A 12745-nucleotide genomic window follows, 5' to 3' on the forward strand; every position below is an offset into this window, starting at 1 on the left:
CACTCATAGGGACCAACATGTGTCCTGGCATGATTCTTGCGGTCATCCTCGATAATCATGTTGTGCATGATCACACAAGCTTGCATCACCTCCCACATTTGATCGTGAGACCAGCTTAGAGCAGGGTACCGAACAATGGCAAATTGTGCTTGAAGCACACCAAATGCCCGCTCGACATCCTTCTTGCAAGCCTTCTGTCGCGTAGCAAAGTGGGAATTCTTCAGACCTGATGGATTCGAGATTGTTTTGATAAAAATGGCCCATATATATACCATCGGCTAGATAATAGCCTTTGCTATATTCGTGGCCATTGATCTCATAGTTGCATGGTGGAGCATGTCCTTCCACTAGTCTGCTGAACACCGGAGACTGCTGCAACACGTTGATGTCATTGTGTGATCCCGCCATGCCAAAGAAAGAATGCCAAATCCACAGGTCATAATCTGCCACAACTTCAAGAACCACACTGCAATATCCATGATGTCCTTTGTATATACCTTGCCAAGCAAACGAGCAGTTCTTCCATGCCCAGTGCATGCAATCGATGCTTCCAAGCATTCCAGGAAATCCTCTGGCAGCATTTTGTGCCATGATCCTTGCAGTCTCTTCCTCGCTTGGCCCTCTCAAGTAGTATTTGCCAAACTTTCCCACCACAGCTTGGCAAAACTTGTACATGCACTCAATGGCCGTAGACTTACTCATGCGAAGGTAGTCGTCCTGTGTATCAGCAGGTGCTCCGTATGCAAGCATCCTCATGGTGGCGGTGCACTTCTGACTCGACGAGAACCCGACAACGCCTACAGCGTCGAGCTTGAGCTTGAAGTAGGGGTCGAACTCTCGAACGCCGTGGAGGATATTCATGAACAACCCCTTGCTCATCCTGTACCGGAGCCAAAAATTGTCGGCATGTGTTGCATCATCGGTGAAGTAGTCGTTGTGCAGCATGGCATGCCCCTCCATCCTCTGCCGGGGCTTGGACTTCCTTCTCCCCGGCCTTGATCCTCCGCGGCGCGGCCTCTTCCTCTTCCCCGCCTCGGCGTCAACCATGTCCTGGAGGGACGCGATGATCAGCAAATGCTCCCGGAGGTCGTCGTCGAAGGCTTGCTCGTCCTCCAGCAGCAGGGCAACCATCTCATCGTCGCTATCCATGTCTAAAGCAAAATCAATGGTTAAAATTGCGCCGAGGCAGACGACGCAACGAACAGCGGCCAATCGCGCCTACCTGGCAAGTCGTCGAGCACCTTGTGTGCACGGAGGTGGGGCAGATTTGACGCCGCGTTCTGGGACGCGATGGCGAAGCGGCGGCGGAACGACCGGCGGGAGCGCCAACCGCGGCGACGGTGCCGACTCTCAGAAGAGATCAGACGCTCAAACGGCCGGCAAATCCAGCGGCAGCGGAGGGGTGGGAGGCGCGGGAAGAAAGGAGCGACGAGAAAAAAGGCGCGAATCAACGGTTTAGGCAAATACTCGCCGACATGTGGGAGCCCGCGTCGCTTCGTCTCGCTTTTCGTTGTGTCCAGCGTGCCCGGTGCGTCCCCTGTGGGACGGGGACAGCCTCAGGGCGCCGGACACCGTATCGGGGCGCGCCGGACAAAAGACGGGTTTGGGGAACACGGCTGGAAGCTTTTTTTGTCCGGCGCGTCCAAATAGCTTTGGGGGACGCTTTGGAGGACGCGACTGGAGATGCTCTCATTGACTCAAAGAGGTGTGTCTTACCACATGTAATCCTCTTCCATTGCACATTGAGTGCACATGTGCTGGAATCACGATTCATGAATAGCTGAGATCTTTAGTGAAATGTTACGTACTAGTACAAGATTCATTATTTGTCCAGGCTCGAGTGACATAATTATCCAACAACTAAGGGGCAAGGGCCCTAACCAACCAGACCTACCGATCCCTTGACCCCTTACATATGAGCATACAAATCCATTCTTAGGTTTTGTGTGACATACTCCTTTTTCTATCTCTCGGGAGAGCAAAGTAGGAACGGAATACACAATAACGGAGATGAGATATTTACAAATCTGGGTTGAGTGCAGTGGGAATGGGAGACGTCGCGGAATAAACATGTTCTACTACCTAAGGCCTTGTTCGGCAGGAGGGGATCAACGAGTATTGTTGAGTGTTACCCACCGTTTTTTTGGTGGAAACATTCCAGCCACCCAATCCCCTCCGATTCTATCCCACGCCAAGCCCTTTCCTAAACGCTAGATGGGGCGAGCGTTTCTGATCCCTGGCAACCTGGCTTAGGCTCAGTTCTTTTGGCGGCTTCTCCGAGAAGCTGCCCTCCCCCCAGCTTCCTGGGGAAGCCGCCACCAAAATTTTGAAAGGCTTCCGAAATGGTCTAGGCTAGACTAGTCCGGAAGCCTCCCTAAATTTTTGGTGCGGCTTCTCCAGAAAGCTGGGGGGAGGGCAGCTTCTCGGAGAAGCCGCCAAAAGAACTGAGCCTTAACCAGGCGTGTATTCGACAGGTCAAACGGGCTGAAACCAACCGAAACCGGCCTACCGAACGGGTTTGTCGTGGTTTCCAGGGGATTCGAATTGGGCCGGGATAAGCCACCCCAAAACTCAAAAAAACGCTTCTACCGAGTTGGGTCCTCGCTCCAGATTCAACGATGTAGAAACACCCCTGCTGACAGAGCTATACTTGTTTGGTAATGCAGTTCTATCTTGAAACATTCTACGTAGCTCGATGACCTGCAAATGGTTGAAACACGCTTTGCTCCTACTGCCAAGTATGTCATGACTACAGAAAACTTCCAAAGTAGTTGCTCCGAGGGAACAGGAGACACGGAGCTACTAGCCAATCAACCTCAGCGGTAAAGAACACGAATTTAGACTGAAACAGCTTCGCAATGCAGCTAGTGAGATTCTGTTCAAAAAGGCCCAGCAGGGGTACTGATTCTAGGCTGTAACAGCATGTGATGAAAAAATATTTTCTTCATCAATCAATACAATAGTTTCAGGATTTCACTAGCATATATAATCATATGAGCTCGACCAATCCAAATGCCATTTTCAACCCCAGCAGCCAAAAATTCCCGGTTCCAGTAGCATAACGAAGGAAAACAGAGTAGTCTAAACTTCTGATGGCACGTCGAGGATCATCTTTATCCCTCGCAGACATATGTATAATCTTGATTCATCAACAAGATAAATTAGTACCAGCTAGAACAAACAGACATCTGATGTCGACACGGAGGCTGCTAATATACAAATAACTAGACAGAGCCTACCAAAATAAACAAGACATCACGTCAGAGTTCCACATCAGGTATAGCACAACTTCCATCTACATCCTTTGTATATCCTCACAATCTCCATCTACAACATCTGCTTATCCTCTTTGCCTACTTACCGCTTCACTTATTTCAGGCATGTTCAGCACTCGCATTGTTAGTTGCCGCTGGTGTTGTAGCCCTTTGCTGCACCATTTGCAATTGAATTTGCAACACCTGGAGATAAAGTCACATGAATTATGTTGGCTAGCATCAACGGGGAGATAAATATCAAACGATGCCATTTACACAGAGCAAGATCTAGTTACTTCACTGCATTTGTTAGTTCTTACCACTAGACAAACATTTATATCATGAGAATTGTGGCAGATTATAATCATGCAGCAATGAAGAAGACTTATCCTTTGAAGGTGATGAACTATGTTTTACTTTCTAAAGCTGTTTCATAATTATTATAGATCTATAGTTTCCCATAAAAAATGTTACGCCCTCCGTTCACTAATGTAAGACCTTTCAGCTTTTTTTTTCTTGAATGCATGTATCTAGACAAGTTTTAGTGTGTAGATTCACAAATATTGGTCTGTATCTAGTCCACTTTGAAATATCTAAAATGTCTTACATTAGTGAACAAAGTATAAGATATACTGGAATGTTGCACATTATTCTCTACAAAAATTAAGGATATCTCAATCTAATAATGGAACTGACTAACTATAATAACAAAATAAATGGGCTGATGGTATTCCTATCGATCTCACACTATTATAAGTGAGAGTTGAAGCTGCTATTGACTAACATAAATATGGGTAATAAGCCATAGGTAACAGAAACGTTGGGATATATCTAGTGCAAATCTTTTACTATATGCAATTAAGCAAAGCCACTTTGGTTTGAATATCAAATAAATAGGGAAAGTTGCCAAACAAATGTGACGGTAGTGCTTAAGAATCATCCCAAATTCACAGTTGCTTTGTACTGGGATTCTAACAGAAAATGGAGAAGGGCATTCTCATACGTGTTATTCAGAAAATAATCTAGCTGGCTCCTTGCAGCATTTTCATATGCAGCATTAGATATACAAATACCAAGTTACAGAAGATTGCTATAAGAAATGATGCTCATATATTACCTCTATCTGGCTCCTGATAGCTTTTTCATATGCCTTTTGTAGAGCATTTTCAGGGTCCCTGCTGCTTGCTGTAGAACCAACTGGACCATGTGAATAAAAAGCCTGAGGTTCTAAAGGATGGCCAGTGGAACTACTTGCTTCTCCTGATTGTGAAGTACTTGGTGCAGCATGCATAGGTCCTGAATGTCTGATGATTGAATGAAAAGTAATTTGTGTTATTAGTGTTAGCATGCACCGGACAAAGTAAATGCCGTTGTTTCATACTCTATCAGTCAAATAATAAAAACTGGTAAACACAGTGACTAACACAAACTCAGGTAGGTAAGTTAGAAAAATGGTAACCACCTAGTCCTAGCAGATTCTATGTATGCCACATAATAACTAGTACAAAAATCAAAGCCCAAAACTGAATAAAGCATGTTAACTTGATCTTGAATACAATAACTGTTAATATGTGTTCCAAGTTCAAAAAGAGCACAAGGCTGAGTGTTCATCCCATTGTTGCCATGTTCCACTGTTGAGACAACCGGTGCAGAAACAAAATAAAAATGTCACAACCCACACATTATTCCAGACCAAAAGGCTTAGTGGCAAAAGAAAATTATTCCAAAGACCAAGAGCATCTATACATTTATCAAGGAAAAACAACAAATTCGGCCATTTTCATGCAGAATATTAAACCAGCAACAACATAGATTAGGTAAATCTGAAGAATTCATAACCAAACTGGCAAATTTTGGGGATATGTTCCAAGTTAGCAATGTCGCCATCTTGCAACTGACATGTCTATAAACTAAGGAAGTTTCAAATTAACCAAAAATAATAATCATTTATTATCATAACTAATGGATCTCTAACAGGATCATGACAAGCTTTGCCTTTTAAGCTACTCCAGAAAAATATACCTATTCAAAGTGCTTGCTGGAGGATAAGCAAATGATCTCCCATACACAGAAGCAGCTGACGCAGCAGCCTCAAGTTTTGCTTGGCGCATGTTCACGTTCTCACTTGGTGCTCCTCCCGAAGTTGAAGTACCAGTGCCTGCAGCTGTTTTCCTTGTATTGAATCAGGAATGACATATAGAACTGCTTTCATCTAGTACTAACTGATAAAAGTGGTTAAGTGCGAAATTCAAAAGGCCAGAAGCTCACCAGGTTGAGCTCCATGTTGCTGTGCTGATGATGCTGCACGTCCATTGTCCGGAGGGACAATTGGAGCTCTACATGTGGGGCAAGTATGTTGGCGCTCTAGCCATGACCTAAGACAATGTACATGGAACAAGTGCCCGCAAAGCAACTTCTTTGCTGTGGTCATCTCTTCACGGCAAATAATACATGTGGCATCGCTCCTGAATATATAAAGAATCTACATTATAGAGAAGTTGTTTGCCGAATCAACTGAAATAGTGCCAATGGAATCAAAATATCAAATAACTCACGCAGTGAGTTCATCTGTTGTGGCATCTGGAAATCGCTCATTCATGTTGGAAGTTATCTTTCTGTAGCGTACATAATCTGATATGCGGATTCTGAAGTTGCGAAAGGTCTCATAGAGCTCACGGATCAAGTGCAGTGGGACTCCGTAGTTCCTGATTTCAGTATAGTAGAGGATCACCCACAGAAGTTCAAACTACAGTATACTAATGGGAATGAACATCTTCGAACAACTTACAGGAAGATTGCTATGAAGAAGAGCATATATAAAGACAAGTGCACAAGGTCACTGATAAGCTCCAAATAAAACGTATACACTGCCTTTTTCTCCCATTGACCTTCCATTAGCATGTCGCTGACATAGAATACATACTTTACGAATGTCGATATTGTGGATGTTGCCAGTATCATATACCTGGAACAAGATCGGGTTATATGTTAAGTGCTGAAAGTTGAACTAGAAGTATGTTTTCAGAACTTACTCAAAGGAAAAGAAGATCGCAACAGATGCCTCCCGCTTGTGAATGAGCGAGCCGAGCGAGTTCCACAGGAAGATGCAGTCGACAACAAGAAGGAAGGCCATGAAGGATACGATCCTGGCGTGCGAGAGCAGGGGCACCGAGGGCGTGGTCTCGATGTACTCGACCCGCTTGTGCGCGAGCCAGTGCAGCGCCTTGACGAGGAGCAGCGCGGCGACCATGACGAGGAAGGCGAGGGAGAACTCCTGGCGGAAGATGGTGACGGCGAAGAGCACCTCGACGGCCTCCCGCCAGGCCTGCTCGTTGAGCCGCTCGGCCTCGGCCTCCCGGAGCGGGCCGAGGAAGGCGCGGCGGACCAGCTGCCAGGCGGCGCACATGGCGACGAGGCCCGCGTTGAGGAGCAGCACGAGGCAGGGCTTGGAGGCCGCGAGGTGGGCCATCGCCGGGTAGAACTGGCCCCGCGTGCTCAAGGCGTGGTACACGGCCGTCGTCGTCGCCAGCAGGCTCAGCGCCGCGTAGGTCCGTAGCCGGATCATCTCCGCCGCCGCGAGTTCGCTCGACCTGGAGCAGAAGGCGGGAGTCAGCGGCCCAATCCGCAAGAGATTTTGCGCAGATTTTGCGGTGATTTGCATCAGACAATGGTGGTGGTGGGTTCGTGGTCGCTTACCGGTAGGAGGATTCCGGGAGTGATTGGGCGGGGAGCTGCTGCGGTAGTCGCCGGCGAATTGGCGACGGGGGGTTGTCTGCGCGCCTTTCACTCCCTCGGAGACATAGGCACTGGGGGCGGCGGCGGAAGCCTTGTTTCCTCCGGTGGGGTTGGGGACCTGATTGGTTGGATTGGGTAGGAAGGGGGCTCTACACGAAACGGGACGCCATGGGCGGTAGCATCAAGGGTGTTCCACAGGTGGAGTTGGACGGGAGATGCAAGAGGAGTGGACGGCCGGAGTCGGAGAGGAGAAGGTCTGCACAGCGGCGGCGGCGGCGGCCGGTGTAATTTGTGGTGGTCGTGCCAGGGTGGACGGTGGTGGCGTGTCTCTAGCCAATGGACGGCCTCCACGCGTAGAGAAAACGTGGCATTTGCGTCCGGTGACGATAAACAATCACCACCTATTCTTCACATTTTGGGGCTCTCCAATCGTACTATTTTATATGAGAAACAAGTACTCCCTCCGGATGTCTAGTTTATTTAAATTTAGATGTATCTAGATACATCTAAATTTAGATAAAGTTGAGACATCCTTTGTTGGATGGATGGAGTAAAAGTTTTTATCAGCTCATCCATGAGGTGAGCAAGTGAGAACTCTGATATATTATTTTTTTTGCAAGAAAGATTCGCATCTACTACATAAATTCATAAAACGTACAAAGTACCCCAAACATAGTAAAACATAGTAAAATACATCGAGGTCCTTGGACCACCTATAGACCACTATCGCCGCTGGAGTGAGCCGCCCACGCGCTGCTATCGCCGCTCCTTTACTGTAGCCAGCCTGACGTTGTTGATGACAGTTGGGAAGGCTTCGTGCACGTGCCTTGAGGACCAGGGCCCCAGAGCTGAAGTTGTCACCATTGAATCCTTGAATTGATCTGATCTTCTAATACCAAACCTAAGGCACACGTAGACAAGACAAGATCCACCGGCGAGATCGCCGCCGACGAGGCGGATGAGGAGGCAGGTATACCTTATTATTGTCCCGCACAACACCGTCATAGCCACCGTAACAACGATGTCGATTGACTTCTACAGCGCCGAACGCAGGTCCAAGATCCCCACCCCCTCCAGCCGGCGGAGCAGCTAGCAAAGGAGGCGGGGACCGTTGATTCCCGGTAGTAGACGGCGAGAACGAGGCAGATAGCGGCAGCTGCTAGGGGTTTCCACCCTAGCCGCCGCCTCTTTTTCTTTCACGGGAGGAGACGGAGTTATGTTTAGTTAGAACTCTGATATTATCAAATGCTCCTACAAAGATCTACACTCGGTTTTTCTCTCTCTTTTACTCCTTTGTAACTGTATAGAGATGACATCAAGTAATTGGAATATGATGAATTTGCCTCAGCAACCGGTGGACTATGTGTGTTTATGCTTGAATCTCATAGTTCTCTAATTGATATCTTGAGTTAAGTGCAAGTCCGAATCAGCACGAACGGCTTACATATGGCATTGAATTGAACGTCCAGTGAGACATTTCAACGGTTCCTGAAGTACACTAACTGAGGTCAGATATATAATTAGCCATCGCGTATTACAGGTGCAAGAGATGCTCCGTTTGCTTGACCAACAAGGCCAGCCATTGGCCAAATTAAGGACGTACTCCCTCCGGTCCATATTAATTGACTCTAATGTGGATGTATCTAGACACATTTTAGTTCTAGATACATCCATATTGAAGTCAATTAATATGAATCGGAGGGAGTACAAGATTTCTACGGATCTAGCAAGCAACTCTGACCGTCTGTGGTGCTGTGGAAGTGAACATGTGAACGGAGGCTAATTTACAGGCCTGAAGTTTCAGATAGTTGGAAACCTAACGCTTTATGGCCAAGACACGCGTAAGCTGTACGTATTGGCATGCCTATGTTGCTTTTGCGGATAGGAAAATAATGAACATGCGTTACATGTAAGTACTCCTACAACATTTGTGGTTTTGGTAGTACAAGGCAATATCTGGACATGCAGTGCAATAAAAGCAAAACTTTGTTCAGGCATAAGAACAATGTTCAGGAACAAAATTTCATGCAGAACCAGGGCAAGTTTAACCTACTCTAGATCTTCCATCAATTACAAAGACAAGCAGATGAACTATGCTACAACACAACCTGTTATTTCCAGGGTTTTCTATAATTAAAAGAAACAGAACACACCCATATCATCCATACATTTACTAGAGCACGACCTCGACGGTAACACAAGTAAAGACTCTGACTTATAGAGCAGGAGCAGCTGCTGCCTTCTTCTTCTTTGGCGGCGGATTCCCTCCAGCAAGCAAGACATACGAGTAGAAGCAGATCATCGCAGCACTGGTGCCAAGAGAAGTTGTCAGGGGGGGCAGAAGAGTGCAATGGGCAGCTGAAACATGATACTAACAAGGGGCAATCGAGGACTACCTGAGTGCGGCGTAAAAGCCCCAAGGAAGCAGTTTCTTCGTCTGTCCAAAGAGAGTGGATTGATCAGGATGCGATTCAGATTCAGCAGTTTTCTCACAGAAAATTGGCAGTTTACTTACTACGGTGTACGCCTGACAGTGCTTCCATGCTACCGCAGCAGCAACAGCTGTAAATGATGAGCAGAGCAAGTTAATTAGCATACATTTTTTCCACAATGTGGCACTTCAGTTTGGTTTATAGCACTCCCTCCGATCCAAAATAAGTGTCGGTGACTTACTATAAATTTTGTACTAGATTAGTACAAAATCTCCGACACTTGTATGGATCGGAGGGAGTAGCAGACTACCAGGTCCAGGATGAAATATTTCTATAAGCATCAATATTGGAAAGGCGCGCCGTTATTATCAGAATTATTAGGATGTTAAGGAAAACTACAATACCTCCTTGTGCCAGTATAAATGGCAAGCTGGACTTTCCACTCCTCCAGCCCTTGAGACTAAGCACAGCAAGTGCCAATATAGCAAGCCCAGGTGCAACACCGAAAGTTAAACTTACAGGACTCCTCCAGAAAAGAAATCCAACAAGGCCCATGGAAAATAATAACCCACCTGGATTGGGGAAACTGTAATCAATACACAAACAAATCTATATGTGCCAAGATCAGGTAAATCAGACATCCAATACGGATAACAAAACAGAGTGTTTAGCGGCTTTCACAAAACATGATATATCAGGTGTAATACAAGAAATTTGGAGACATTTTACTGAGTGGATGCAAGGGCTAAGCCAAAATAATCAGGTTACTTCAAGACTCAAATAACGACTAGCTTGTCATCCAAGCTGCGAGTCACACTGAACTTTGCTATAAAAGGTAGAAGTTGCCATCATTACCAAAAGGGATCCCGAGGCAGAAGTCGTGTATTATCGCACTCTTCTGTTGTGGAGCATCTCCCAGGTCAGTATCTACCTCTTCAGTAGCAGCCACCGCGGTGGTTGGCTCCGGAATTTCATCTTCTGTATGCTCAGGAGCAGTGACGTGTTCGACGGGAGTACCAGTACATTTTGACTTCATGCACATCGCCGTCAACGGCTGCAAGACCACAAGCTACACTGTCAAAAGAGGAATAGGTCTCCACAGCGATAATTATCAAGTTAGGTCGTATGCAAATATGGGGGGGACATCTCAAGAAAGGGAGAGTGCTACGAGAACAGAAAATACATGAATAAAATTCATGGGGCGCAACTAAAGATTTTTTTGGTCAGAATTATACTCCTCCAAAGACAACTACAAACACGGCAGTGTGATATAAAAAAATATGTCCTAACTATCTTAGCACGGAGGAGATGAGAGCTGGCATTTTCTTTAAGCTTTGGCCTCAATAAAATTGACATTTTCCTACGAGGAACCAGACAATCCATATAGGAACCTAGCAAGATGCAGTAACTTAAGATCATCACTTGGCTCACACTTCGGATACATTACATACTTTGATGTTCATAGCTACATCCCTTTTTAGAACTAAATGTAATGAACTAATGCGTTCTGGATCTACCACTTCCCCTGTCACCAAAGTAACCGGCACAAATCCCACAACCCAACCGATTCATCAAGTAATGCTCAAAACCCAATCCCTTCGTAGAACTGTTTGCCGAAGGCAAGCCCATCTGAAGCATGTACTACCCTGATCTAGATAATACAGGCGGTTGGTCCGGATGTACTATCGCTCTGCTTATGAAAGACAGTTGAGTAGCATATGCAGAATTGCAGATGCAACAAAAAAAAAAAAAAAACCAGCGTGTCCATCCATCAATTCAGGAAACACTCGCATTTCGTGAGTTTCTGCAATCCATGCCGAAATAATCGGCATAGTGCAACCTCCTCTTCTCTCAGCGCCAATCTTCAACCAGCTGAACTGTTGTGCGCAACATCTAGCCAGGGGTCGTCCCCCTTAGCAGTAGTACGTGGTAAACCATTTCTCGACGAGAGCGCGATCCCCAAGCCCAGATCGCAGGACACGCTCTGCAGCACATGTACATCACGGCGGTTGTAGATCCAAGCGGAGGACGCACCTTGGTGGCCAAGCTAGCCGGGAAAAGTCCACCGGAGCGGAGGAGCCTGGTAGAGGCGGCGAGCGGCACGGGGCGGACGAGGGCGGCGCGGGAGGGGGCCGGCCACCTCCTGCTCGCCGCCGCCGGAGATCCGCGGAGCTGGGCGTGCGCTGCTGCGGCGGCCATGGTCGCGTCGGGTTCGCGGGTGGGCCGGGATCCGGTGAGAGAGTTCGTCGGAGGAGGACGGCGGTGGTGGGATGGGGCGAGGTCGAGGAGGAGTCGTTGGCCACTCGGCTGCTGCTACCCTGCCTGCCTGTCTGTTTCCTTCTCCATTCTCCCTTGGCGGCGGCGAGCAAGTCGCACGTGGAAAACGGAGGGAGCCACCGACGCAGGTGGGCTGTCGGCCCACTGAAGCTCGATGCAGAATATTATCGTCCGGAAAAAAACCCTTGGAACTAAAAAAAACTATACTTGAACAAATTTTGATGGACCAAAACGGGTCATCTCTACTACTCCCTCCATCTATCTCTATCTCTATCTCTACTACTTAAAAAGACTAAAGTGATTCCTTATTCTGCCATCCTCAATACGTTTGGTCGTCCAACCTACCTAATCCTTCGTCGTTTGCCCTCACGCGTGCGCTGACAGGTGGGCCAAGCCAGCAGGAAACCTCCTCATCGTGCCCCAACCCCAACCCCAACCCCAATCCCTGGATCCGATCTCACGATACCAGGGGCAGGCGGAGGCCGCCGCCGTTGTGCTCCTCCTGCCGCTCACCCCGACCACCACTGCGGCAACGGCGACGACAAGGATGGAGACAAGGCGGCAGCGCCGTCTCCGGCAGTCCGGAGCGCGTCGTCCACGCCGCCGAACCGGCTATCCCGTGAACCTCTCGGTCCACGTCATTCACGCTTGGCTTCCCACCATTGATCGACTTCGCCTTCCCGTCCCGATGCGGCCGACCGCCCGCCCGCGTGCCCTGGACCTTCCGCCGGCTCCCGGATCCATCTGCCTCTTGCAGTCGTCGCCAGCCCCCTTCTACCTCGAGGTATGAGTGGTCTCGCCTCTAATCGCTAGATCCGCCTGAGAGTCTGGGACTAGCTACGACAAAGAAAAAACACTGCGCGAGGAGGATTTGATTCCCAGATGCGTGACTTGCTTAGGCAATCAGCGAGCTATGCAATTTTTTTCTGGCAGCAGCGAGGTGCTGATTCGTTTGGGCGAACAGAAAACTGCTCGACAAAGAAAGCATAGCGCGCAGGATTTCTATTCATGCGGTGGGGAAACAGATGATGTGATGCTGGTTTCTGA

General features: G+C 47.7%; 2 protein-coding genes across 3 annotated transcripts; both read right to left on the reverse strand.

Annotated features, from left to right (window-relative positions):
* Window positions 1–2994: 2994 nt before the first annotated feature.
* On the reverse strand, window positions 2995–6819 carry LOC124682641 (ERAD-associated E3 ubiquitin-protein ligase HRD1-like). Of its 2 annotated transcripts, none has more exons than XM_047217374.1 (7): window positions 6287–6819; window positions 6043–6219; window positions 5810–5959; window positions 5523–5719; window positions 5277–5412; window positions 4372–4558; window positions 2995–3458 (listed from the first exon to the last, which is right to left on the reverse strand). In XM_047217374.1, the coding sequence occupies exons 1-7, from the start codon at window positions 6817–6819 to the stop codon at window positions 3375–3377; spliced, it is 1464 nt and encodes a 487-aa protein (XP_047073330.1). In that variant the 3' UTR covers window positions 2995–3374. The 2 variants fall into 2 exon arrangements, with proteins under 2 accessions (XP_047073330.1, XP_047073272.1); XM_047217316.1 differs by having other exon boundaries at window positions 5277–5418.
* Window positions 6820–8957: 2138 nt separating this feature from the next.
* Window positions 8958–11635, reverse strand: LOC124676158 (protein FATTY ACID EXPORT 1, chloroplastic-like). The gene is made up of 6 exons (XM_047212237.1): window positions 11456–11635; window positions 10277–10475; window positions 9826–9993; window positions 9505–9551; window positions 9386–9426; window positions 8958–9298 (listed from the first exon to the last, which is right to left on the reverse strand). Exons 1-6 carry the CDS (start codon window positions 11618–11620, stop codon window positions 9205–9207), a joined length of 714 nt encoding a protein of 237 aa, XP_047068193.1. The 5' UTR covers window positions 11621–11635; the 3' UTR covers window positions 8958–9204.
* Between the last annotated feature and the right edge of the window lie 1110 nt (window positions 11636–12745).

This window comes from Lolium rigidum, chromosome 1 (genome assembly GCF_022539505.1).
Source record: "Lolium rigidum isolate FL_2022 chromosome 1, APGP_CSIRO_Lrig_0.1, whole genome shotgun sequence".
In the NCBI taxonomy this organism is placed as follows: Eukaryota; Viridiplantae; Streptophyta; class Magnoliopsida; order Poales; family Poaceae; genus Lolium; species Lolium rigidum.

Coding starts and splice junctions, on each gene's coding strand:
- LOC124676158 (XM_047212237.1), bottom strand. CDS start 11,620: ATGGCCGCCGCAGCAGCGCACGCCCAGCTCCGCGGATCTCCGGCGGCG. Junction 9,552..9,825: donor ATTTATACTGGCACAAGGAG/GTATTGTAGTTT, acceptor CATCATTTACAG/CTGTTGCTGCTGCGGTAGCA. Junction 9,427..9,504: donor ACTGTCAGGCGTACACCGTA/GTAAGTAAACTG, acceptor CTCTTTGGACAG/ACGAAGAAACTGCTTCCTTG.
- LOC124682641 (XM_047217316.1), bottom strand. CDS start 6,819: ATGATCCGGCTACGGACCTACGCGGCGCTGAGCCTGCTGGCGACGACG. Junction 6,220..6,286: donor GCGATCTTCTTTTCCTTTGA/GTAAGTTCTGAA, acceptor ATCTTGTTCCAG/GTATATGATACTGGCAACAT. Junction 3,459..4,371: donor CTATCAGGAGCCAGATAGAG/GTAATATATGAG, acceptor CTTTATCTCCAG/GTGTTGCAAATTCAATTGCA.